Genomic DNA, 26,748 nt, shown 5'->3' with positions numbered 1-26,748 from the left:
AATACGCGACAGAGGAGCAGCTGAAAAGGGTAGGACAACCAAATAGTGGAAGGCCCACCATAAATAAATAATATTAGATATAATTTGCAAAGCACTTTTCATTTAAATCCAATAAAGCACTTTAGTATAAACCAGTATTTAGAATAATATAAGCTTAACGATTAAAAATGTTGGTGACAAAAATCGGGATTTAACATTTTCATATCGTTACATCCCCAACACTCCAGCAGCACTGAGAGCGAACTCGGCCAAACCGCCTCTAGGTAGAGATGCAATTTTCAATGCCAACGAAGAAATTGACTCAGAAATTTTATTATAAGACACGATACAACAACAAGACAGAAATGATCATAATCAGTTCATTTTTTAATGTTATAATTAAAAACAATATTTATTAACTCACAAATGTCCCGAAACGTAGTACCGTTGAGTACTGGTATCAATCACCAGGTACCGGAAATTGGTACCGTATTGGTTCAAATGCGAAAAAACACCATCCCTACCAATACTATACTTGTTATCGATGAAGCCACTTTTTTTTTTACATCTTAGCGCACTACCTAAGCGGGTAGCATATCCTCCTACAGTGTGTAGCACAGCATTTTTAGCTATTCCTCGTTCTCCGGTGATAACAATACTTGTAAGTAAACGTTTTGCTGGCTCAGAAGGAGGTCATAAATATATCATTTATATCGCCGAATGGCGCAACCCCAACATCCAACCATGTTGGAAAAGGGTGCTGTAGCGCATGAGCTATAATCTGATCAAAGAGAGTGGCGTTGAAACAGGAGTTCAGAACATTCATAGAGATGAATGAGTCTTCCTCGTATTCCCTAATTGTTGCTATTTTGGCTACGGACAGACGTGGTTTCAGGACAGTTTTTGGTGGCACCAAGATGGTGGCTGCCATGGAAACCAGTGACAGCATTGCCCTCCTGTCTCCTCTCCTGTAGAGCTCAGAGGCCGTTGTCCAATGGCTGAGCGACTTTCAGCTGCAGGTCTACGCTCCAAACTTCTTGGGCGCCGGGTATGACTTGCCCACCGTTAGCCGAATGACTCCGGAGGTAAGGCACTGGTCCCGGGCACCTCAGACCAGCACAACGGAGAGCTAGTCCGCACAGAAGTGATTTGTGCATGCATGCGGGGGGAAAAAAAAAGATAATTTCCTAAAAATAAGCACGGTTGTTCCTGTCCTGGTGTTGCCTGTTTACTTGTCACCCCTGCAAGTCTGTAGTCACTTTCTGTAAGCACCAAACTGTTTCCTACGACGCACAAGACTGCAACCGAGTCTGCATGCCGACTTGTCAGATTCAGGAGTCTGTTTACGGGCCACAGAGGGCCAAGAGGGCCACGTGTAACAGTAATTATGTGAATGTAAACATACAATGGCAACTGTTCTTGAGTATTATATTTGTTACAGATTGATGGATAACTTGCTTTAAAATCTTATGTCAAGATGGCAAACCCATACTAAAGTGATTATTTTTGATGACATCCAAGAATTATGTAGCGTGCCCAATAAAATGATGGGGCGGGCCACATTAAAATAAAGTGCAGGTCCATGTTAAATAGACGTGGCAGGCCACCTTAAAAAATGTGGCTGGCTATATAAAAAAATATAGCTGGCAACGTTCAGTAAAGTGGCGGGCCACGTTATAAATATGTGGCTGGCCGCATTAGAATTAGGTAGTGTGCCCATTAAAATTATGGGATGGGCCACTTTAAAATTAAGTGCAGTTCCCCGTTACATACAGCTACCCACGTTCAGTAAAGTGGCGGTCCAGCTTAAAAAGATGTGGCTGGCCGTGTAAAAAGAGATGGCTGGCCACGTGAAAAAGATTTGGCTGGCCATAATAAAAGACGTGGCTGGCTACATTAGAATTATGTAGCGTGCCCATTAAAATTATGGGATGGGCCAAATTAAAATTAAGTGCAGTTCCACATTAAAAAGATGTGACGGGCCACTATGAAAAATGTGGCTGGCAATATAAAAACATACAGCTGTCCTAGTTCAGTAAAGTGTTGGACCACGTTAAAATGTTGTGACGGTCCACCTTAAAACGATGTGACTGGCCGTGTGAAAAGATATGGCTGGCCACATGAAAAAGATGTGGCTGGCCGCGTTAGAATTATGTAGCGTGCCCAATAAAATTATGGGATGGGCCACTTAAAATTAAGTGCAGGTGCACGTTAAAAAGGTTGGCGGGTCACTTTGAAAAAGGTGGCTGGCTATATAAAAAAATATAGCTGGCCACATTCAGTAATGTGGCGGACCTAATTAAAATGTTGTAGCAAGCCACTTTAAAAAGACTCTGGCCGGCTACAAAAAAAGATCTGGCTGGCCACATAAAAAGTAGTGGTTGGCCACTTTAAAAAGATAAAGCTGGCCGCATTGGAATTATGTAACGTGCTCGATATAATTATGAGATGGGCCGTTTTACAATGAAGTGCAGGTCCACATTAGAATGATGCGCGGGTCACTTTGAAAAATGTGGCTGGCTATATAAAAAAAATTTAGCTAGCCACATTCAGTAATGTGGCGGACCTAATTAAAATGTTGTAGCAAGCCACTTTAAAAAGATTCTGGCTGGCTACAAAAAAAGATCTGGCTGGCCACATAAAAATTTGTGGTTGGCCACATTAAAAAGATGGGGCTGGCCGCGTAAAAAGTAGTGGTTGGCCACATTAAAAAGATGGGGCTGGCCGCATTGGAATTATGTAACGTGCCCGTTATAATTATGAGATGGGCCATTTTACAATGAAGTGCAGGTCCACATTAGAATGTCACAGTCCACATTAAAAAGATGTGGCAGGCCACATAAAAAATATATATGGCCACATTCAATACAGTATCGAACCACTTTAAATGACGTGGGAGGCCACGTAAAAAATTTGGCTGGCCACTTAAAAAAAATAATAATCAAAAGATATAGCTGGCCACGTTCAATAAAGCATGGCCGAATAAAAACATGTAGCTAGCCAAATTAAAAAGATGTGGGTGGCCACGTTAATGGAATGGCAGACCACATAAAATAAATAGCGCACCGTATTACAATTGTGTAGCGTGCCCGTTACAATTATGGGATGGGGATGGGGCACTTTAAAATGAAGTGCAGGTCCACACTACAATGATGTGGCAGATCACATTACACATAATGTATGTAGCGTGCCCATTAAAATGATGGGATGGTCCACATTAAAATGAAGTGCAGGTCCACATTTAAATGTAGTGGCAAGCCACATCAAATGATGTCGGGCCAAATTAAGTTTGAAACCTGTGTTCTAAATGAAGGCTTTGTTTCCTTACTGGGTCCAAAGTGGAATTGGTACATTAGGAACATGTTCTTGTTGGTCAGATCAATTACTGTGAACAAGTTTTGGATGCAAATTCTTTGATTGACAAGTCAAAATAAGCATCAAGTAATTGTTTGTTATTGTGTAATTGTTATTTATTGTGTAATTGTTTGTTATTGTGTAATTCTTATTTACTGTGTAATTGTTTGTTATTGTGTGATCGTTATTTATTGTGTAATTATTTGTTATTGTGTAATTGTTATTTAGTGCCAATGGTTTCTTTGTGCAGATTGCTGAGTGTTAGTTTGCACTACATGTCATTTCAGTGAGCTGGCGCCATTGCACAAATATTAACACACCTATTCAGTGTTTGCTTGTTTTTCTTTTTTTATATCTATTTACATTACGGCCACCATTACGGTATTTTTAGTTGAAAGAGAACTCAAAGGCCTCCAATGCACTTTGAACTAAAGTGATATGAAAACTAAAATACTTACATTTTTCAAGAAAATTGACTTTAATTGTAGTTGATATGAGGAGTAACACAACAATGAAAACAATATAACATTTCTGGAGGAGTTATGTGATTATATTTTAGGGTTGTCCCGATCCGATATTTGGATCGGATGCCGATATTTGCCAAAAAAGGCGTATCGGCAAGGCATTGGAAAATGCTGATCAAGATCCAGTTTTTAAAAAAACTCCGGTCCGTGTTTTCAAACGCAACGATTTAAATAATACATTCCACTCTTCTGCTGCTCCCTAAACTCTGTTCCGCATTTTCCAGCACACCTTCAAAAAATCCACAGGTCTGTGTTCTAACAGTTCAGACGGCCGTGTGAATTAAAAGTTACGGTAAAAATGTCAGCTGTGTGGGATTATTTTACCCTACAAAACAAAAAAGATGAAGAGGTGGAGTGCAAAACATGCCACAATAAAGTCAAGCGTGGTGGTAATATTGTAAGACATTTCAATGACTCTTGCGAGTGAGAAGCTTTTTAGCATTCATTGATGAACACAAGATCAGGCTGACACCTGAGTATCTTGAAGTGCTCGTCTTTGTTAGAAAGAATCTCCCCATTATGCCTGGACTTCAATTGTTTGCCCCAGTCAGGGGGGGGCAAACAATTGAAGGGAGTGTGTAGTTTTGTTTTGTTTTTTTAAGTTTACACTTGTTCAAGAGCAAGTATTGATGCTGAGTTATAGACATTTAATCCCACTCAGGTTGTTTGTGTGTTTTGCTTTTTTAAATAATGTTTACAGCATTATTTGCAATTTATACTGTTAACTTTTTTACAGTTTAATGATGCCATTTCTGTTAGTCATGTATAATGTTTGATATTTTGTGTTTATCCTTGAATACCAACTATTGTGTATTATTCAAACTCACCTAATTCAGCTGGCTAATTGTTATCAAGAGTACTAAAATCCTTTTCAGCATGAATCTGACAACTAAGTAGGCTAAATAACTTTAAACTTTAATACATGCTCGGATAGGTCAGTATCGGTATCGGATCCGAAATGCAAAAACCTCGATTTGGACATCCCTATTATATTTTATTGCTAAGTCTAATTTTAGGAAGCGGTAACAGGCAACACATGCTATTTTTATTTCTGTGTTCAACATAGTGTAAATTAAAGCGTGAGATAATTATGCTCTCCCGACCTGATAAGGCCTGTTAGGTTCGAAAGAGAAAGAGATGATACAGTATTATCTGCTCACAGATATTACCTGGTGGTTGTCTCAGCTCGTCCTGGATAGTCCCACTCTTTAATGCTTTAGTCAGGCGCGGGATTCTCACAGGAACGGAGCAAAATCACAACCTTTCCTTCTGTAAAGAAAAAAGAAAGAAACAGCTCAGCAGGCCGGTCCAAACTTTTTCTACGTGTTCAGTAAATGAAAGTATGCTTGGGCTACTTTGACACATTACGTACAATAAATCTGCAAAAAGGTCAATATATGCTATATGCAAAACAGCTTTGTGTTATATTGGACCAAGCAGATTAGTGTCAATATCTAGTATTTAAATTGTTCATAAAATGCAGAGGGCCAATAAAAATTAAACTGCGGGCTGAAAATGTTCCCCAGGGCGCACTTTGGACATCCCTGCAGTCTAGCATACAAAACCCGTCGAGTCAGTCCTGCGAATAATCACAGTGAAATGCTGACTTGGCATCAGTGAGGTATTCTCTCGCTGAATATTCTGAACCCCTGTTTCTAAGCAAGGGCTGTATTGCGGTGTTGCGTTTGTGTCATCCTAGCTAGTCGGACATTTAAAAAAAATGTTTAAACTCCCAACTGGTAAGCCCTCCGACACATCTTTCATGTAAAATATCAGTTAGATCAAGGACGGTGTCAGTCGACCGCCAGCCAGGCATTCAAAAAAAAATTATTTGCGATCATAAATCTTCACTATGACGTCACTTTATTGACATTTGCGGCACCCGAGGGTCTTGTGAGATGACGCTGACTGCTGTCAGATCATTATTAATCAAAAATGACAACAGACCAAGGCCTATCTCTACCAGAGCGACCTGGAGACTGCTATCCACGCCTTCATCACACTGATTAGATTACAACAATTCACTGTACGTTGGCATTGATCAGGCATCACTCCGCCGTTTGCAACTTGTGCAAAACGCTGCTGCCCGTCTCCTCACCAGCACCAAAAAACGCGAGCACATCACCCCAGTCCTAGCCTCACTCCACTGGCTCCCTGTCCGTTACTGCATTGATTTTAAATTACTTTTGTTTTTAAATCCCTAAATGGTCTGGCCCCAGAACACCTGACCGAGCTTCTGCATCATCATACCTCGTCTAGAGCCCTAAGGTCAGCTAACCAACTGCTGTTGGCGGTCTCTAGATCCAGGCTAAAGACCAAGGGGACACAGCCTTTTCCGTTGTCGCCCCTAAGCTCTGGAACAGCCTTCCCCTCCACATTAGGTCAGCCCAGAGCCTGGGGGCTTTCAAAACCCTTCTTAAGACCTACCTCTTCTCGCTGGCCTTTGACCTGAGCTGAGCCTGCCCACTAGGCCACCATTTTCTAGTCCTACCCCCCCCACCCCTTCGCTTTAGTTTTATTTTCACATTTGTCGCACTTTTTATTACTATGATTTTTATTCAGCAAATTTTTTACTTTTTATTCGACCTCCTTTACCGTATTGCTTTTTGCACTATTTTTTTTAGCTTATTCATTGTTTATGTTCTTTGTTTTCTGTTTCTGTTGCTCTAACCTGTAAAGCACTTTGGTTCAATTTAAAAGTTGTTGTAAATGTGCTATATAAATAAAATTGACTTGACTTGACAGGAAGGTAAGAAACACTTTTTTTTTAGCCGTACCTCGCGTCAAAAGTCTAAAGACTGACCGCACAGTTCCTGTTTTCACAATAAAAGTGCTGCCCTATCCTGCCTGCGCTAACAAAATAAGAGTCTCCGAAAGCTAGCGCAAACAAGCTAGCAAGCGTAGTAAAAGAGTGTGGGTACTTTCCCGGCCCGCCTGCAGTCAGAACTGTCTCCCATTGAAAATGTGTGGCGCTAAATGAAGCGTAAAATACGTTAGCGGAGACCCCGGACTGTTGAACGACTGAGGCTCTACATAAAACAAGATTGGAAAAGAATTCCAGTTTCAAAGCTTCAACAATCAGTTTCCTCAGTTCCCAAACGTTTATTGAGTGTTGTTAAAAGAAAAGGTGATGTAACACAGTGGTGAACATGCCCTTTCCCAACTACTTTGGCATGTGTTGCAGCCATGAAATTCTAAGTTATTATTTGCAAAAAAAAATTAAGTTCATGAGTTTGAACATCAAATATCTTGTCTTTGTAGTGCATTCAATTGAATATGGGTTGAAAAGGATTTGCAAATCATTATATTCCTTTTATATTTACATCTAACACAATTTCCCAACTCATATGGAAATGGAGTTTGTATTCAACAATAATAAATACTACTAATCTTGGCAGACATCATGAGAGACAACAAAGACTACTTTTGGGACAAATGATAATCCAGAACCTTGTATTTTTGAGCCTGAACATAAGGAGGATGACCTTCAAGTTTTAGAAGCTGAGTGCTAAATAGATCCAGTTTTAGTGAAATTATTAGCATCAAGTAGCATTATTGCTAAGTGTTGAAGAAGAAGAAAAAAAACGAATACAATAAAACAATAACTTACTGTACAATGTCTGCTCTGATTGGGATGCTGACTGATGGAATGTTTATACGTTATTGTTTAGATGAACACTTAATCATAATCCTCACACAGGTTTAAAAAAAAAATAAAATAAAAACGTGCCACAAAGGAGCGTCTTTTCGGCTTAAGTTGAATGTCAAAGTTGACCAATTTCTCAGTTTCTGTCCACAACCTTCTACTATCCAGAAGAGGTGTGATTTAAAATCTAGAATTAACTTTCACAAACTCAGAGGCGATGCAGCAGCAGCAGCAGCAGCTCAGTATGCTATTATAGCAGCACACGGTAGTTAGCTCTCTGTGATCACGTTAGCGCTTACAACAACAATATCGCTAATACTTGGTTAACATATATTTGGGGAGGCGTGGCTTTGTTGGAAGAGCGGCCGTGCCAGCCACACCGGTTTAAATGTAGCTTATAGATGTAGATAATGTGTTTCACTATGTAAAGCGCATTGACTCTCGAGAGAAAAAGCGCTATATAAATACAAATCACTGCTCAGGTCAGTAAATGGAGTATTGTTGGCGTTTTTGGATGTTTTTGTAGAGGGCTTTACAGGTTCAATATTGTACTATGATTATCTGCATTGTTAGCCACCTCTTGCTTGCTGTATTTTATGACTTAGAATACATAAAAAAGGTCAAACATGTTCCGGTCTTACATAGGGATTGGGAATAATAGACACAATTCTAAAGTATTTCACTTCCATTGCATTTTGCAGACATTGTCCATCCTGTCTTTCTTTTTCGAACATTTATTTCCACTCCACGCTTCTCTCTCTCGCTTCTGCTGCTTTTGTGTGTGCGTGCGAACATGTGACTGCGATCCCGCACAAGCCGCCACCTTGCCTGCGTTGTGTGTTTTGTAGGATCTAACTGCTATTGGAGTAACGAAACCAGGCCACAGAAAGAAGATGGCGGCAGAGATTAATAAACTGAGTGTCACAGAGTGGCTGCCCGAGCAGAAGCCTGTGAGTAAAAAAAAAAAAAAAAAAGACGTGTAATTAAGTCATTAAAAAGAAGCTACTCTAAGTGAAGAGCTCCTTTGTTTCTGCTCTTCCTGTAGGCCGGTCTCGGAGAGTGGTTGTGCGCTATTGGTCTAAGTCAGTACCACCAGGTCTTGGTGCAGAACGGCTACGAGAACATTGACTTTATCACGGACATCACCTGGGAGGACCTACAAGAAATAGGCATCACCAAACTGGGTAAGTCAAGTATGAGAACATGGGTGCCCAAACCTTTTCCACTGAGGGCCACAGACTGACAAATCCAAGGAGGCTGAGGCTATTTTGGTATTTTCACCTTCAAAACCATGGCAATATATCAAGAAAATTGCAATTTTGGTAAAAATGTTGTGTGATTGCTGATGAGCCAAAGCCGAACAGAAATTTTAACAGTTAGCCCACTGGCAAGATGGCGTCTATTAACAAAAAATATGACTCATTTCTTGGTCCAAGGAAAAGGAGCTAGAAAAGCTAACATGCTAACAGTACAATACCAAAATGCTAATAATAGTATGTTTATAGTTAGCATTAGTGAAATACTGAAATATATACAGTATCACTGGAGGTATATAATGGCTAAAGAAAAAGCTAGCATGCATGCTAAAATACCAACTGTGACATGCATCAAGTATCAAAATATATTACTCAAGAGGGGCACATCTGAAAAATGTGTAAAAAATAAAAAATGCTTATCAAACTAGTACCAAAATATGACGTACAAAATTTGCAACAAAAAAAAGCCAGCATGCTAAATGGTAGCATTTGTCCATCCATTCATCCATCTTCTTCCGCTTATCCGAGGTCAGGTCGCGGGGAAGCAGGGAAGCCCAGACTTCCCTCTCCCCAGCCACTTCGTCCAGCTCTTCCCAGGGGATCCCGAGGCGTTCCCAGGCCAGCTGGGAGACATAGTCTTCCCAACGTGTCCTGGGTCTTCCCCGTGGCCTCCTACCGGTTGGACGTGCCCTAAACACCTCGTTGTCACCCGATGCCCGAACCACCTCATCTGGCTCCTCTCGATGTGGAGGAACAGCGGCTTTACTTTGAGCTCCTCCCGCATGGCAGAACTTCTCACCCAATCTCTAAGTGAGAGACCCGCCACCCGGCCGAGGAAACTCATTTTGGCCGCTTGTACCCGTGATCTCGTCCTTTCGGTCATAACCCAAAACTCATGACCATAAGTGAGGATGGGAACGTAGCTCGACCGGTAAATTGAGAGCTTTGCCTTCCGGCTCAGCTCCTTCTTCACCACAACGGATCAATACAGCGTCTGCATTACTGAAGATGCCGCACCGATCCTGTCGATCTCACGAACCACTCTTCCCTCACTCGTGAACAAGACTCCGAGGTACTCGTAGGTGGTAGCATTAGTCAAGTAAGAAAATATTTGACACTGATGTGTATGCCGGCAAAATTGGCAGAAAGAAAGCCAGCATGCTAATATTAGAATGCTAACAATTGTGCCGCGGTCCCTTAAAATAATTAGTTACGCGCCGCAAATGGTCCCCTGGCTGCACTTTCGACACCCCTGTACTAGAATTTATTTCTCCATGACATTTATAGGACCTGCATCACTTTGAAAGCCCTTTGAGAAACTAGTGATTTAGGGCTATATAAATAATCATTGATTGATTGATAAAGCACTACAAGGTTGAGCTCCATAGACTTTATCATTGATTTATTTTGTAAATAATTATTTAGTCACTTTGTTAGTCTGCAAATGGTTAAATGTGATCACAATTTGTTATTATTTGGGATCTTACGATCAGGATTTTATGTTGCCGATTCCAATATTGATCGTCCATGAGTGAGATCGGCCGATACCAATACCGACCACATGTATAATCTGTAAATTTTAAAATGTATTCATGGTGAGTGATGACAGTTTACCAACATCAACAAAGTATTTAAACTAGGTTTTATTTCTCTTCTATGACATACAATTGTTTGAGCAAAACAAAGTCAATAATACAAAATAACAATATAAATTATTATTTTTTGGTCCTCCTGTGTCCAGGGAATTCTTTTCTGAGTTTGTAAACATGAACAAAAACAACAAAAAAAGATTTTAAGAAAATAACAAAAAAATATCGATCTAATCGTTCCAGTATCTACTCTATACCCTTGGTGTCGACACCGCTTATTTATGAATTGATCCTCCCACCTCTTACGTGTCCTCCACTGACTGTGACAATGTTGACACACCAACAGTTGTTATATTATCCTCTTTCTAGACTCTTTTATTTTATTAACTTCCTGTTTACAACTGCCTAGTTTTTGTTTCCATCGGCACCTAAAAAAAATCCAAAACAACAATCTACTACTCATTTAAATTATTTGTTTTTTGCCCTCAAAGTCCTCCTGTGTCCATCGAATGAATCCCTGAGTTTGTAAACAATAACAAAAATATTTTGAAAAAATAAATATATCATCCTAATCACTCAAGTATCGATCGTTTACTGACCCCACATCTTAAGTGTTGTGTACCGACTGCGACAATTCCAACAGTTGCTTTTATATTATCCTCTTATTTTGTTAATTTCCTGTCAAATGCCACTTACTTTTTGCTGTAATACGCTTCCATCGTCACCTCTTAAACTTTACTGAGCACCTAATTCTTGCTGTTGTTTAAAGCTAGCTAAGTGGTTCGCTTAACCATCAGCATGTCCGATTCTGGCTTGCTCTCGGTGTGTAACATGTTTAGCATTGTCCTCCAGTGATAATGTTACTTTAGATACTAAGTAATGTAGATGATTATTACTGTATTATCTTAGGGGAGCAGCTCCACACTGTGTATAGACACATAATTAGCTGGGGGACAAATATAGTGTCAGCGTTTGTGATCGTCATTAATCGACAATGGTGATCACATACTTATAACGAAAATCAGCCATTACTGATCAGTGATCGATTGATCGTCACATTCTTCGTTATTATAGTAGCGATTCAATTATGTGAAAGTGAGATTGTCCCGTTGGGTGACTATTGTTTACAATTTTATCCGGTTTTAGGCCATCAGAAGAAGCTGATGTTGGCGGTGAAGAGACTCGCTGAAATGCAGCGCAATTCAGATGGGCGGGGCTCCCTGAGAAAGAAGCCCCCGCCCATCACGCAGCAACAGGAAGTGATCTCAATGGACAGCCCGCCCCCAGACGGTGAGTATACAGGTGGACATCTTGCCCCCCCAGACGACATGTGAGATCTCTTTGTTGTGTCTCCCCAGACGTAATGTCTCCAAAGATGAGCACCTTCCAGGACAGCGAGCTGAGTAGCGAGCTCCAGAACGCCATGACTCATTCAGCTCAGCCCGCACGGACTCCCAGCAAGGACCCCGATGACGTGAACTCCGTCGTCGGAGGGCCGCCGAAGAAGGAGGCCCGGACGATGAGGCAGCAGAGCAGCCAAGGAAGCTCCTCCTCCCACAGGAGCAGCGCCTCGTCTCAAGGCAAACACCGCCACGCCCACTCCCAGCCCGCGCCGCCTTACACGCCGCCTCACACGCCGACCAAGACCAGGACCTCCTCCTCTTCCTCCTCCGCCTCCTCCGTGCAGAGCACTTCCTCCCCTCAGTCCAAGCACAAGGTGTCACCGCAGTTCCTTCAAGGTGAAAGACCTCAGTCACCGCGCTCGCACCCGCCTCAGTCTCCAAACAGTCGCGGCGTTCCCGTCCAGTCCCCGCACCACCCTCAGAACCAGGAAACGAGCGATGGCGCACAACCGCAGCTACTCCAGCTTTGCCTCCCGCCGGAGGCCGAGCCGGCAGATGGCGACGAGGCCGATTCCTCTGCACTCCAGAAGAAACGATCCCACAGTCTCACCCGGCACGCTGTGTCAGATGGCGAGTGTGACGAGAGGACGGTGGGAAGAGGGGGAAGGAGCGGCGAGGCGGAGGCTGCCTCCAGCCTGGTCTCCAACGTCAGAGCGGACGGCGGTAAATACGCCACGGTTACGCACCGTGTCAGCCGCAGCCACTCCGTCCGCAACCAGGACAAAACGATCACCCGCCATCAGCCGCAGTCCATCACTTTGCGGCAGAAGAAGAAAGGTCCGCCTCCGCCCCCGCCCAAACGCTCAAGCTCGGCTATCTCCTCCTCCAACCTCTCAGAAGGGACCGCACCGCTGGCAGTGACGAACACCACCGGCGGGATGCTGGATGTGCCTTACCACCAGCAGCGGCGGGCCAGCGATGTGGGCGTGTCGGCGGAGACGGTCGCCGTGGAGACAAACAGCATGGGCAGTGTGAGGAGCATCGCCGCCATGCTGGAAATGTCCTCCATCGGGGGCGGAGCCAAAGGGATGGCGCAGCAGAAGAACTTCCTGCAGGTGTGTTCAGAACCGACATTACACGAACACGTCATTACGGCGTTGACGCCATCTTGTTGTCAGGTTTCTTTCAGGCGGGGAAAAGGCCATCGGTTCTTGTCCTCCAATTAAAGCGATCGCTCCTCTGTCGAGTAATTAAGGACAATCTTGTTCAATGAAAATAATCACGACTGGAAATAATCCACTAAAATGAAAAAAAAATTGTGGCAAAGCCAGCAAGGACATGACTTAAGGAATGTGGTCGCCACTCTTCCTACTCATTAATGACATTGACAACCTTGCGCTACTTAAATGATCAACCTGACTAAAACAATCCACTAAATCAGAGAATTTGCTATAAAGCAACATGCTCCAACATGTCATCTAATTCATGTGATCTCCAAAATTGCAAGTACGTAATGACACCGGAGACCTTGTGCTATTGAAATAATCATAACAATTTAATATAAGGCTGGAAATAATTCACTAAATCAGATAAATTTCTATAAGACAAGCATGTCTTCTAATTAATGAAATCTCCAAAATTGAAAGTAAATAATGACAGTGGAAACTTTGCACTATTTAAATAATCAAAACGACTAAAATAATCCACTAAATCAGAGAAATTGCAGTAAAACAACATGATACAGCATGTCATCTAATTAATGTAATCTCCACACTTGCAAGTAAATAATGACAGCGGAAACCTTGCACTAAATAAATAATCAAAACGACTAAAATAATCAGAGTAATAGCTCTAACACAGCAGGCTAAATCAAGCCATCCAATTAAAGCGATCGCTCCTCTAGTAATTAATGACAGCGGCAAACTTGTTCAATGAGAATAATCACGACTAGAAATAATCCACTAAAACAAGTAATCTAATTAATGTGATCACCAAACTTATAATTGATGACAGCATCATCCTTCAATAAAAATAATCACGACTCCAATTAAACCAGGATTAGACCACTGAACTGGAGAAATTCTAGTGACGCAGCAGGCTACAACATGTCATCTACTTAATGCGGCCGCCCACTTTTGCAAGTAATTAATTAGCAAACTTGTACAATTTGAATAATCAAAAATATTTAAAAAAACATTGCAACTAATCCACTAAATCACAGAAATTGCTTTAAAATGGAAGACTAGAATGTGGCATCTAATTAATGTGGTCGCCCTTCTTGCAACATTGCCAAACTTGTGCAATCTTAATATTCAAAACGACTAAAATAATCCACAAAAAAAAGAAATTGCTCTACCAGAGCTGGCTAGAACAAGTCATCCAATTATATGATCGTTCTTCTTGCAAGTAATTATTGACAGCGGCAATCTTGTGGAATTGAAATAATTACGACAACTCCAAATAAAACTGGAAATCAGCAAATCAGTGAAATTGCTGTAAAACAGCAGGCTAGAACATGTCATTTAATTAATGTGATCGCCTTTCTTGCAGTTAAATTACTGATAGGGAACATCTTGTGCAATTTAAATAATCAAAACACCTACAAATAAGACTGGAAATAATCAACTAAATCAGAGAAATCGCTGTGACGTTGCAGGCTAAAACAAGCCATCCAATTAATGTGATTGTCCTCTAGCAAATAATTGATGACACTGTCACCTAATCAAACAGCAGGCTAGAACAAGTCATCCAATTAATGCCATCGTTCTTCTTGCAAGTAATTAACAACAGCAACAATCTTGTGCAATTCAATAATTACAACCACTCTAAATGAAACAGAAAATAATCCACCAAATCAGAGAAATTGCTGTAAAACAGCTGGCTAGAACATGTCATTTAATTCATGTTTTGCTCTTCCTGAACATAATTAACAGCGGCAATCTTCTGCAATTGAGGTTATCAGAACAACTAAAATAATCTGGTTAATAGGGTAAATTGCTGTAAAAACAAACAAGAACATTACCTAATTAATGTGCAAATTTGCAAGTAATAAATGACAGTGGAAACCTTGTGCTATTTAAATAATCTAAACAACTCTAAGGACTGGAAATAGTCTACTAAATCAGAAAAATCGCTCTGACATTGTAAGCTAAAAAAGCAATCCAATTAATGCAATCGCTCCTCTGGCAAGCAACGCTGTCAATCTTCAATGAATATAATCACAACTCTAAATAAGACTGTAAATAATCCACTAAATTGGAGAGATTCTAGTGAAACAGCAGGCTACTAATTAATTGGCAAATGTGTGCAGATTAAAAATTATAAACTATTAGAAGTATTAGAAACTATTAAACTACTTCTAAATAATACTGGAAATAATCCTCTAAACCATAAAATTGCTGAAACACAGAAGGCTGAAAGTCATCTAATTATTGTGATTGCTCTTCTTGCAAGTAAATAATGACAGCGGCAAATTGTTTAATTTAAATAATCAATATGACTCTGAAAAAAGACTGGAAAAAATCCACTAAATTGGAGAGTTTCTAGTAGCACAGCAGGCTACAACATGTCGTCTAATTGAACCGGCCACCCACACTTGCAAGTAATTAATTGGCAAAATTGTCCATTTTTAAAAATTCTAAACTATTAGAAAAAATTAAACTTGTTCTAAATAATACTGGAAATAATACACTAATCCAGAGAAATTGCTTTAACACAGCAGGCTAAAAAGTCATCTAATTATTGTGATCGCTCTTCTTGCAAGTAAATAATGAAAGCGGCAAATTGTGTAGTTAAAATAATCATAACGACTCAAAATAAGACTGGAAATAATCCACTAAATTGGAGAGATTCTAGTGTCCCAACAAACTACAACATGACATCTAATTGAGCGGCTACCCTCACTTGCAAGTAAATAACTGGAAAAGGTGCAATGCACCCAAATGCGTGTGCAGGTGTGTTCGGACCAAACACGCCACCTTATTGTTGGGTTTCTTTCAGGCGGGGAAAACGCGCGAAACCATCGGTCTGGACGGGGAAGTCGTAAACCGACGACGGACCATCAGCGGGCCCGTGATGGAACTGGTGGCGGCGGCCCGGCGCGAGCAACCGCCGCCGTCTGTCATTTCTCAGCCGGAATCCTCGCCGCCGCCTGGGACTGCGCCTTCCCTAAACCCAAGCCCTGGAGACAGCTGCAGTTCTTCTGAACACCTGCCCTTTGCCGAGGAGGGAAGCATGACCATTCGCCGACAAGGACGAGGAGATGGACAGGTAGTTATCTCTAAATGTTCGTCGATGTCGTAGACTTTATTTGTGCACATTCAGCAATTTTCTATGTTGTAACTGTTGCAAAAATGACCCCTTGCCACGGACATATGAATTTTCCGTTAGTGTGTATTTTGTGTCTGCCTGCAGGGTGACGCCGCGGGTCACCTAGGAGATTGCGGATACTCACAGGAAGATAACTCCAGGGTGGAGCCCACCGCCACGTTAAAGCGACGACCCCGCGGCTCCAAGACCCACCCTAACGGCTCAGACTTCACGCTCCAAGAGTCGTCCACCGTCAAGCGGAGGCCAAAGAGCCGCGACAAGGAGCCGGAGGGCTACACGGACCTCGCCGGGCCCAACGGAGAACCGCCAGGTAGCAAGCCCCCAAACACCTCGCAGCCAGTACCTTACCAGAACGGCACAGCCACCGTGAAACGCCGCCCGGTGTCCGAGGTCGGCGTAACGGAGCAGCCTCAACCTCAAACCCAACCACAATCCCAAGTGACTGCTCTTCCTCGAAGGGACAGTTCGGACCAAGGAGCTCCAGTGGGTAGTGAAGGCGCTCTATTCAAAAAACCAAAGCCGCCGGTCTCCCCAAAGCCAGTTGTGGCGCAGATCAAGAGACAAGGGGGCCCTCAGAACACCCAACAGACTTCTTCGAACAAGAGAGTCCCTCTGCCAGGACCGGGCACACCTGGCAGTCCAGGTATGAATGTGTGTATGGTGGGCGAGGAGGTGGAAATAAATCGTTATCTCCATTAATTACATTAAAAAAGACAAGCGATTACCTGTATAGATAGATGCTGGAAATAATCCACTAAATCAAAGAAATTGCTGTAACGGAACAAGCTTGAACATGTCATCGCATTATGTGATCGCCCTTCTTGCAAGAAATTAATGGCAGCGGCAACGTAGGACTGAAAATAAGACTGTAAATAATCCACCAAATCAGAGAAATTGCTGTAAAACAACATGCTACAACATGTCATCTAATTAATGTGATCTCTACACTTGCAGGTAAATAATGACAGCAGACACCTTGCACTATTTAAATAATCAAAACGATTAAAATAATTCACTAAAACAGAAAAATGCTGTAAAACAACATGCTACAACATGTCATCTAATTCATGTGATCGACACACTTGCAGGTAACTAATGACAACGGAAACCTTCCACTATTTATATATTCAAAACGACTAAAAGAATCCACTAAATCAGAGAAACTGCTGTAAAACATGCTACAACATGTAATCTAATTCATGTGATCTCCAAACTTGCAAGTAATTAATGACAGCAGAAACATTGTGCAATTAAAATAATCAAAACAATTTAAAAAAAGACTGGAAATAATTCACTAAATCAGAGAAATTCCTGTAACACAGTGAGCTTGAGCATGTCTTCTAATTAATGTGATCTCCAAACTTGCAAGTAAATAACGACAGCGAAACCTTGCACTATTTAAATAATCAAGAAGACTAAAATAATGCACTAAATCAGAGTAATAGCTCTAACACAGAAGGCTAAAACAAGCCATCCAATTAAAGCGATTGCTCCTCGAGCAAGTAATTAGTGACAGCGGCAAGCTTGTTCAATAAATAATCACGACTGGAGATAATCCACTAAAACAAGTCATCTAATTAACGTGATCCCCAAACTTGTAAGGATTTGATGACAGCATCAATCTTTAATGAAAATAATCACGACGACTCCAAATAAGACTGTGATTAATCCACTGAATAGGAGAAATGTTTGTGACACAGCAAGCTACAAACCCCGTTTCCATATGAGTTGGGAAATTGTGTTAGATGTAAATATAAACGGAATACAATGATTTGCAACTCCTTTTCAACCCATGTTCAAATGAATGCACTACAAAGACAAGATATTGGATGTTCAAACTCATAAACTTTATTTGTTTTTGCAAATAATAATTAACTTAGAATTTCATGGCTGCAACACGTGCCAAAGTAGTTGGGAAAGGGCATGTTCACCACTGTGTTTCATCACCTTTTCTTTTAACAACACTCAATAAACGTTTTGGGAACTGAGGAAACTAATTGTTGAAGCTTTGAAAGTGGAATTCTTTCTCTTTCTTGTTTAATGTAGAGCTTTAGTCGTTCAACAGTCCGGGGTCTCCGCTAACGTATTTTACCCTTCATAATGCGCCACACATTTTCGAGGGGGGACATATCCTGACTGCCGGCGGGCCAGGAAAGTACCCGCACTCTTTTACTACACTACCACGCTGTTGTAACACGTGGCTTGGCATTGTCTTGGTGAAATAAGCAGGGGCGTCCATGATAACGTTGCTTGGATGACAACATATGTTGCTCTAAAACCTGTATGTACCTGTCGGCATTAATGGTGCCTTCACAGATGTGTAAGTTACCCATGCCTTGGGCACTGATACACCCCCATACCATCACAGATGCTGGCTTTTGAACTTCGCGCCTATGACAATCCGGATGGTTATTTTCCTCTTTGTTCCGGAGGACACCACGTCCACAGTTTCCCACTTTAATTTGAAATGTTGAATCGTCAGACCACAGAACACTTTTCCACTTTGCATCAGTCCATCTTAGATGATCTTAGGCCCAGAGAAGCCAGCGGCGTTCCTTGGTGTTTTTGATAAATGGGTTTTGCTTTGCATAGTAGAGTTTAACTTGCACTTACAGATGTAGCAACCAACTGTAGTTACTGACAGTGGTTTTATGAAGTGTTCCTGAGCCATGTGGTGATATCCTTTACACACTGATGTCGGTTTTTGATGCAGTACCGCCTGAGGGCTCAAAGGTCCGTAATATCATCGCTTACGTGCAGTGACTTCTCCCTATTCTCTGAACCTTTTGATGATTTTACGGACCGTAGATGGTAAAATCCCTAAATTCCTTGCAATAGCTCGTTGAGAAATGTTGTTCTAAAACTGTTCGACATTTTGCTTACTAATTGGTGACCCTTGCCCCATCCTTCTTTGTGAATTACTTAGCATTTCATGGAAACTGCTTTTATACCCAATCATGGCACCCACCTCTTCCAAATTAGCCTGCACACCTGTGGGATATTCCAAATCAATCAATCAATCAATCAATGTTTACTTATATAGCCCTAAATCACTAGTGTCTCAAAGGGCTGCACAAACCACCACGACATCCTCGGTAGGAAAACTCACACCCAGTGGGACATTGGTGACAATAATGACCCAGTGGGACGTCGGTGACAATGATGACTATGAGAACCTTAGAGAGGAGGAAAGCAATGGATGTCGAGCGGATCTAACATGATACTGTGAAAGTTCAATCCACAATGGATACAACACAGTCGCGAGAGTCCAGTCCAAAGAGGATCCAAGACACAGCAGCGAGAGTCCCGTTCACAGCGGAGCCAGCAGGAAACCATCCCAAGCGTAGGCGGACCAGCAGCGCAGAGATGTCCCCAGCCGATACACAGGCGAGCAGTATATGGCCACCGGATCGGACCGGACCCCCTCCACACGGGAGAGTGGGACATAGAAGAAAAAGAAAAGAAACGGCAGATCAACTGGTCTAAAAAGGGAGTCTATTTAAAGGCTAGAGTATACAAATAAGTGTTTGATGAGAATTTTTCAACTTTATCAGTATTTATTTCCACCTTTCCCAACTTCTTTGTCACGTGTTGCTGGCATCAAATTCTAAAGTTAATGATTATTTGCAAAAAAAAAATGTTTAACATTTTGAACATCAAATATGTTGTCTTTGTAGCATATTCAACTAAATATGAGTTGAAAATGATTTGCAAATCATTGTATTCCGTTTATATTTACATCTAACACAATTTCCCAACTCATATGGAAACGGGGCTTGTGGAACATGTCATCTAATTAATGTGGCCACCCAATTTTGCAAGTAATTAATTAGCAAACTTGTGCAATTTAATTAATCAAAGACTCCAAATAACACTGGAACTAATCCGCTGAATCACAGAAATTGTTGTAAAATGGAAGATGAGAATAATTAATGTGGTCACCCCTCTTGCAACCTTGTGCAATTTAAATATTCAAAACGACTAAAGTAATCCACCAAATTAAATTGCTGCACCTATGCCAGCTCGAACAAATCATCCAAATAATATAATCGTTCTTCTTGCAAGTAATTAATGACTACTACAACCTTGTGCATTTGAAATAATTACGACGACTCCAAATAAAACTGTAAAAAAGCCAGTAAATCAGTGAAATTGCTGTAAAACAGCAAGCTAGAACATGTCATTTAATAAATGTGATTGCCTTTCTTGCAAGTAATTAATGATAGGGGAAAACTTGTGCAATATAAATAATTTAAATAAGACTGGAAATAATCCACTAAATCAGAGAAATCGCTGTAACATTGCAAGCTAAAACAAACCATCCAATCAATGTGAACGCTCTAGCAAGTAATTGATGACGCTGTCAACCTTTAATGAAAATAATCACGACTCCAAATAAGACTGGAAATAACCCACTAAATTGGAGAGATTCTAGTGACACAGCAAGCTACAACATGTCTTCTAATTAATGTGGCTGCCTACACTTGCAAGTAATTAAAAATTAAACAAACCTTTGCTATTTAAAAATTATAAACAACTCTAAAGAAGACTGGAAATAATCCACTAAATCAGAGAAATCGCTGTAACATCGCAAGCTAAAACCAACCATCAAATCAATGTGAACGCTCTAGCAAGTAATTGATGACGCTGTCAACCTTTAATGAAAATAATCACGACTGCAAATAAGACTGGAAAAAAAACTAAATTGGAGAGATTCTAGTGACACAGCAAGCTACAAAATGTCTTCTAATTAATGTGGCTGCCTACACTTGCAAGTAAGTAAAAATTAAACAAACATTTGCTATTTAAAAATGATAAACAACTCTAAAGAAGACTGGAAATAATCCACTAAATCAGCGAAATTGCTGTAACATAGCAGGCTAAAAGTCATCTAATTATTGTGGTTGCTCTTCTTGCAAGTAAATAATGACAGGGACAAGATTGTGCAATTTACATAATCAAAACAACTTCAAATAAAACTGGGAAAAAGCCACTAAATCAGAGAAATTGCTGTAACACAGCAAGATAGATCATGTCTTCTAATAAATGTGATCGCAAAACTTCCAAGTAAATAATGACGACGGCAAATTGTGTAAATAATCGAAACGACTCGAAATAGGAAAAATAATCCACTAAATCAGAGAAATGTCTGTAACACCACAAGATTTATCATGTCTTCTAATATATCGTGATCGCAAAACATGCCAGTAAATAATGACAGTGTGAATCTTGTGCACTTTAAATAATCTAACCAACTCTAAATAAGACTGGAAATAATCTACTTAATCAAAGAAATCGCTGTTAACACGCAGGCTAAAACAAGCCATCCATTTAATGCGATTGCTCCTCTTGCAAGTAATTGATGACACTGTCAATCTTCAATGAAAATAGTGTGCTGTGTTGTTGTTGCAAGACCCTGTTTGTAGGAGAGGGACTTCCCATATGTGTCACGTGTGTCCTCGTTTCATGGAACACATGGTGCACTTTGGCCCCAAAGGGCCCTTAGGGACCAAAAACAGACTTTCATGCAGACCTCCTGCACTCTTTTTTTCTTCTTCTTTCTAGTGGAAGGAAAGAAGATTCCTCCTCCGGTCTCCCCCAAACCCGCCCCCCCTCCCACGGCGCCGAAGCCATCCAAGCTCATCCAATCCATGACCAGCCCCCCTTCCCCGACGCCGACCACCCCTCCAGCGAAGCTGCACCCAGTTGTGGCCCGACAGACCAGCTCGCCTCCCGCCTTCCCCCACTCCAACACGCCTAACATGAAGCTACCCAGCCCCTCCCCACAGAGCCCGCAGACACCCACCACGCCTCAGACGCCTCAGACTCCTGCCACTCCCAGCCCGCCGGTCAAGCCTCCTCGCTCCTCTATCGGGGGCGTGTCCGTGGACAGCGGGATGGCAGCGGTAGGCGTGACAGCGCCGGTCACCCCGACACCGGACTTTGGCGCCGATTCTTTGGTACATCAGAAGCTGGAAGAGACGAGTGCGTCGCTTGCTGCTGCCTTGCAGGCCGTTGAGGACAAGATACTGCGACAAGAGGAGTGAGTCACACACAATGCACACACTCGCCAGGTACACACTCTCAATGTACATAATCGCCAGGTACACACTCCCCAAGTGATTAGCCACATTATTTCAATATGACCAGCCACATTATTTCTATGTAATCAGCCACATTATTTAATGTGATCAGCCACATTATTTCTATATGATCAGCAACATTATTTCTATATGATCAGCAACATTATTTTTATGTAATCAGCCACATTATTTAATGTGATCAGCCACATTATTTCTATATGATCAGCCACATTATTAAATGTGATCAGCCACGTTATTTAATGTCATCAGCCACATTATTTCTATATGATCAGCCACATTATTAAATGTGATCAGCCACGTTATTTAATGTCATCAACCACATTATTTCTATATGATCAGCCACATTATTAAATGTGATCAGCCACGTTATTTAATGTCATCAGCCACATTATTTCTATGTGATCAGCCACATTATTTTTATGTAATCAGCCATATTATTTGATGTGATCAGCCACGTTTTTTCTATGTAATCAGCCACGTTATTTAATGTCATCAGCCACATTATTTATATATAATCAGCCACATTATTAAATGTGATCAGCCACGTTATTTAATGTCATCAGCCACATTATTTCAATCTGATCAGCCAAATGATTTCTATGTGATCAGCCACATTATTTGATTTGATCAGCCACATTATTTTTATGTAATCAGCCATATTATTTGATGTGATCAGCCACGTTTTTTCTATGTAATCAGCCACGTTATTTAATGCCATCAGCCACATTATTTATATATAATCAGCCACATTATTAAATGTGATCAGCCACGTTATTTAATGTCATCAGCCACATTATTTCAATCTGATCAGCCAAATGATTTCTATGTGATCAGCCACATTATTTGATTTGATCAGCCACATTATTTCATGTGATCATCCACATTATGTCATGTGATCATCCACATCATTTCATGTGATCATCCACATCATTTCATGTGATCATCCACATCATTTCATGTGATCATCCACATCATTTCATGTGATCAGCCACATTATTTCATGTGATCGTCCACATTATTTCATGTGATCAGCCACATTATTTTTATGTGGTCCGCCACATTGTTTATTGTGGTCCACCACAATACTTTAAAGGCCTGCTGAAATGAGATTTTCTTATTTAAACGGGGAGAGCAGGTCCATTCTATGTGTCATAGTTGATCATTTCGCGATATTGCGATATTTTTGCTGAAAGGATTTAGTAGAGAACATCCACGATAAAGTTCGCAACTTTTGGTCCTGATAAAAAAGCCTTGCCTGTACCGGAAGTACAAGTGACGTCAGGGGTTGTGGAGCTCCTCACATCTGAACATTGTTTACAATCATGGCCACCAGCAGCGAGAGCGATTCGGACCGAGAAAGCAACGATTTCCCCATTAATTTGAGCGAGGATGAAAGATTCGTGGATGAGGAAAGTGAGAGTGAAGGACTAGAAAAAAATAAAATAAATAAATAAAGGACAAGAGGGCAGCGAGGGAGCGATTCAGATAGGGAAGATGCTGTGTGAGGCGCTGTGGCAGCCGTGGGGGTGGCAGGACTACTCGGACAGGAACAACCGCAACAAGGGATAGAGCCATACCGCTTTGAACCCGACGCTGACGTTGACGGTCAGGAAAACGCATATTGATGCTGGAGTAGCACACGACATAGATCGCCTTTAAAATACAGAATGGTAAAACTTATTTTGATCATTGTTTCTCAGCTGTTTGTAAATGTTGCAGTTTATTAATACAGTTTAGGAAAGAAAGAAAGAAAGAAAGAAAGAAAGAAAGAAAGAAAGAAAGAAAGAAAGAAAGAGAGAAAAAACCTCAGTGCATGCGCATTACATACATCTAACGAATCGATGACTAAATTAATCGCCAACTATTTTTATAATCGATTTTAATCGATTAGTTGTTGCAGCCCTAATCCGAAAACTAACCATCTTTGTCGGAGGAGTAATCAAAGTTGTGCAACTGATGACTCCTCGCACACGTGGAGTTACAAAGTCTTGTGTGTTTTCCAGGCTATTTTTATAGTCTGGAAAACAGACTATAATCTTTTAATCTTATATTGATCTTATCGATATAAGATTGATATCCACATCTGTTGTATCATCCAAAACTAATGAAATTATCAAACAACAATATAATAAATTATTGTTACATTTCAACAGAAGTGTAGATAGAACATGTTAAAGGCCTACTGAAATGAGATTTTCTTATTTAAACGGAAATAGCAGGTCCATTCTATGTGTCACACTTGATCATTTCGCGATATTGCCATATTTTTGCTGAAAGGATTTAGTAGAGAACATCCACAATAAAGTTTGCAACTTTTGGTCACTAATAGAAAAGCCCTGCCTTTACCGGAAGTATGGGCGCGTGACGTCACGAGTTGCAGGGCTCCACATATATTCACATTGTTTTTAATGGGAGCCACCAGCAGTATGAGCTATTCGGACCGAGAAAACGACAATTTCCCCATTAATTTGAGCGAGGAGGAAAGATTCGTGTTTTCAGGATATTGATAGCGAAGGACTAGAAAAAAAAAAGGCGATTGCATTGGGACGGATTCAGATGTTTTTAGACCCATTTACTAGGATAATTCTGGGAAATCCCTTATCTTTATATTGTGTTGCTAGTGTTTTAGTGAGTTTAATAGTACCTGATAGTCGGAGGGGCGTGTCCACGGGTGTGTTGACGCCAGTGTCTGAGGGAAGTCGACGGCAGCTGTATGGACGACGCAAGTTCAGCTGATCTTTGGTAAGAGGCGACTTTTTACCACAATTTTCTCACCGAAAACTGCTGGTTGACATTTGGTCGGGAACCATGTTCGCTCTGATCCATAGTAAAGTTTCACCTTCGGGAATTTTAAACAAGGAATCACCGTGTGTTTGTGTGGCTAAAGGCTAAAGCGTCCCAACTCCATCTTTCTACTTTGACTTCTCCATTATTAATTGAAGAAATTGCAAAAGATTCAGCAACACAGATGTCCAAAATACTGTGTTATTATGCGGTTAAAGCAGACGACTTTTAGTCACGGGTCGTGCAGCGCTAATATTTCCTTACAGTCCGTGACGTCACGCGCATGCGTCATCATTCCGCTACGTTTTCAACAATAAATTCCGCAGGAAATTCAAAATTGCAATTTAGTAAACTAAAAAGGCAATATTGGCATGTGTTGCAATGTTAATATTTCATCTTTGATATATAAACTATCAGACTGCGTGGTCGGTAGTAGTGGGCTTCAGTAGGCCTTTAAAATAAAAAATAAGCATATATTAAAAGTAAATGCACAAGTAGATTAATAATTCATTTTCTACCACTTGTCCTTAATAATGTAGACAAAATAATAGAATGATAAATGACACAATATGTTACTGCGTATGTCAGCAGCAAAATTACGAGCCTTTGTTTTTTTACTTACTAATAAAAGACAAGTTGTCTTATATGTTTACTACCAGTATTTTATTAAAGGACAAGCTTGCAAAAAGAAACATATGTTTTTTTGTTCAAATGAAGCCAATAATGCAATTTTTTGTGGTCCCCTTAATTTAGAAAAGTACAGAAAAGTATCGAAATACATTTTGGTAACGCTACCAAAATATTGGTATTGGGACAACCCTAGTCTGGACTTGTGATGAGTTTATCGACAGCGATCACACAACGGACTTCCTTAAAGGATGTTTTATTCTGAAGCGAGGTCAAAGTTGAACATTTTTAAAAAATATCAAATTATCGATATTCTGCATTGACTCAATATAAGGTGCAAAAAGTAAACACTGCCGACTAGCGGCCAAAATAAAGAACTGCGTGGGGAAGGACTTGAATAAAAACAAGACAACATGCACATTTAGAATATTTCATCCATACGTACATTTCCTACCGTTTGTCCATTTACACATACCTGAAAATGAAGTTAAAATCACAAAGTCCTTCTCCGTGACTCATTGTAACGCTCTGCTCCTCACATGTAGAAAACCTACTTCCGGCGGCGGCGTGGTCACGTGACATGATAGAGGACCGCTTCATACAAATCGCGCCAACACTGCCGCTCAAACAAAACGCTTGTAGCGCTCAAAATAGCGGTTAAAATAACACAAAAACACTCGATATCTTAACGTGCATAAAAAGTAAATAATATACAGGGAGAATTACAAAAACAAACCGTTCGTTTTTGATATAAAACGACACACAGCACGACGTTAATTTAGACGCAACTCCACCACTGCGTCGCAAGCAGGAAGTGAGGAAGAAGGGGAGGAGCTACAGAAATATCGAGGAAACTACGGAAAACTGACAGTATGCCGTGACAAGAAGGAGTAGAATAAAATAACAGTCAATCAACAAAAATAAAGAACTCGTTTGACATAAAATTGACACAAAGACTTCAGTAACAAAAATAAAAACATTCTGAAATATTAATATTGATCAATCAATCAATCAATGATTATTTATATAGCCCTAAATCACTAGTGTCTCAAAGGGCTGCACAAACCACAACACAAATCCGAACGACATCCTCGGAAGAGCCCACATAAGGGCAAGGAAAACTCACACCCAGTGGTACTCACACCCAGTGGTACTCACACCCAGTGGGACGTCGGTGACAATGATGACTATGAGAAACCTTGGAGAGGACCGC

At 40.8% G+C, this 26,748-nt stretch overlaps 1 protein-coding gene and 1 long non-coding RNA gene across 7 annotated transcripts in view; one reads left to right on the top strand and one right to left on the bottom strand.

Annotated features, from left to right (window-relative positions):
* The window catches only part of caskin1 (CASK interacting protein 1), a 258,191-nt gene that overhangs the window by 228,629 nt on the left and 2,814 nt on the right, over positions 1-26,748 (top strand). For 4 of the 6 annotated variants that reach the window (XM_061885604.1, XM_061885608.1, XM_061885606.1 and 1 more), the window contains 8 exons: positions 954-1,064; positions 8,352-8,453; positions 8,549-8,687; positions 11,495-11,638; positions 11,707-12,806; positions 15,691-15,960; positions 16,081-16,663; positions 21,586-22,063. In XM_061885604.1, the coding sequence (XP_061741588.1) occupies positions 954-1,064; positions 8,352-8,453; positions 8,549-8,687; positions 11,495-11,638; positions 11,707-12,806; positions 15,691-15,960; positions 16,081-16,663; positions 21,586-22,063 (2,927 nt within the window). The remainder of the gene's footprint in view (positions 1-953; positions 1,065-8,351; positions 8,454-8,548; positions 8,688-11,494; positions 11,639-11,706; positions 12,807-15,690; positions 15,961-16,080; positions 16,664-21,585; positions 22,064-26,748) is intronic. The other 2 variants (XM_061885605.1, XM_061885607.1) reach the window with 2 other exon arrangements.
* Positions 284-26,748, bottom strand: LOC133541886 (uncharacterized). The gene is made up of 4 exons (XR_009803999.1): positions 26,011-26,748; positions 21,827-22,049; positions 5,027-5,126; positions 284-1,108 (listed from the first exon to the last, which is right to left on the bottom strand). It is a non-coding gene; the product is annotated as an uncharacterized LOC133541886 (long non-coding RNA).

This window comes from Nerophis ophidion, linkage group LG23, assembly GCF_033978795.1.
Source record: "Nerophis ophidion isolate RoL-2023_Sa linkage group LG23, RoL_Noph_v1.0, whole genome shotgun sequence".
Lineage (NCBI taxonomy): Eukaryota > Metazoa > Chordata > Actinopteri > Syngnathiformes > Syngnathidae > Nerophis > Nerophis ophidion.
This window is presented reverse-complemented; position numbering and strand designations above follow the sequence as displayed.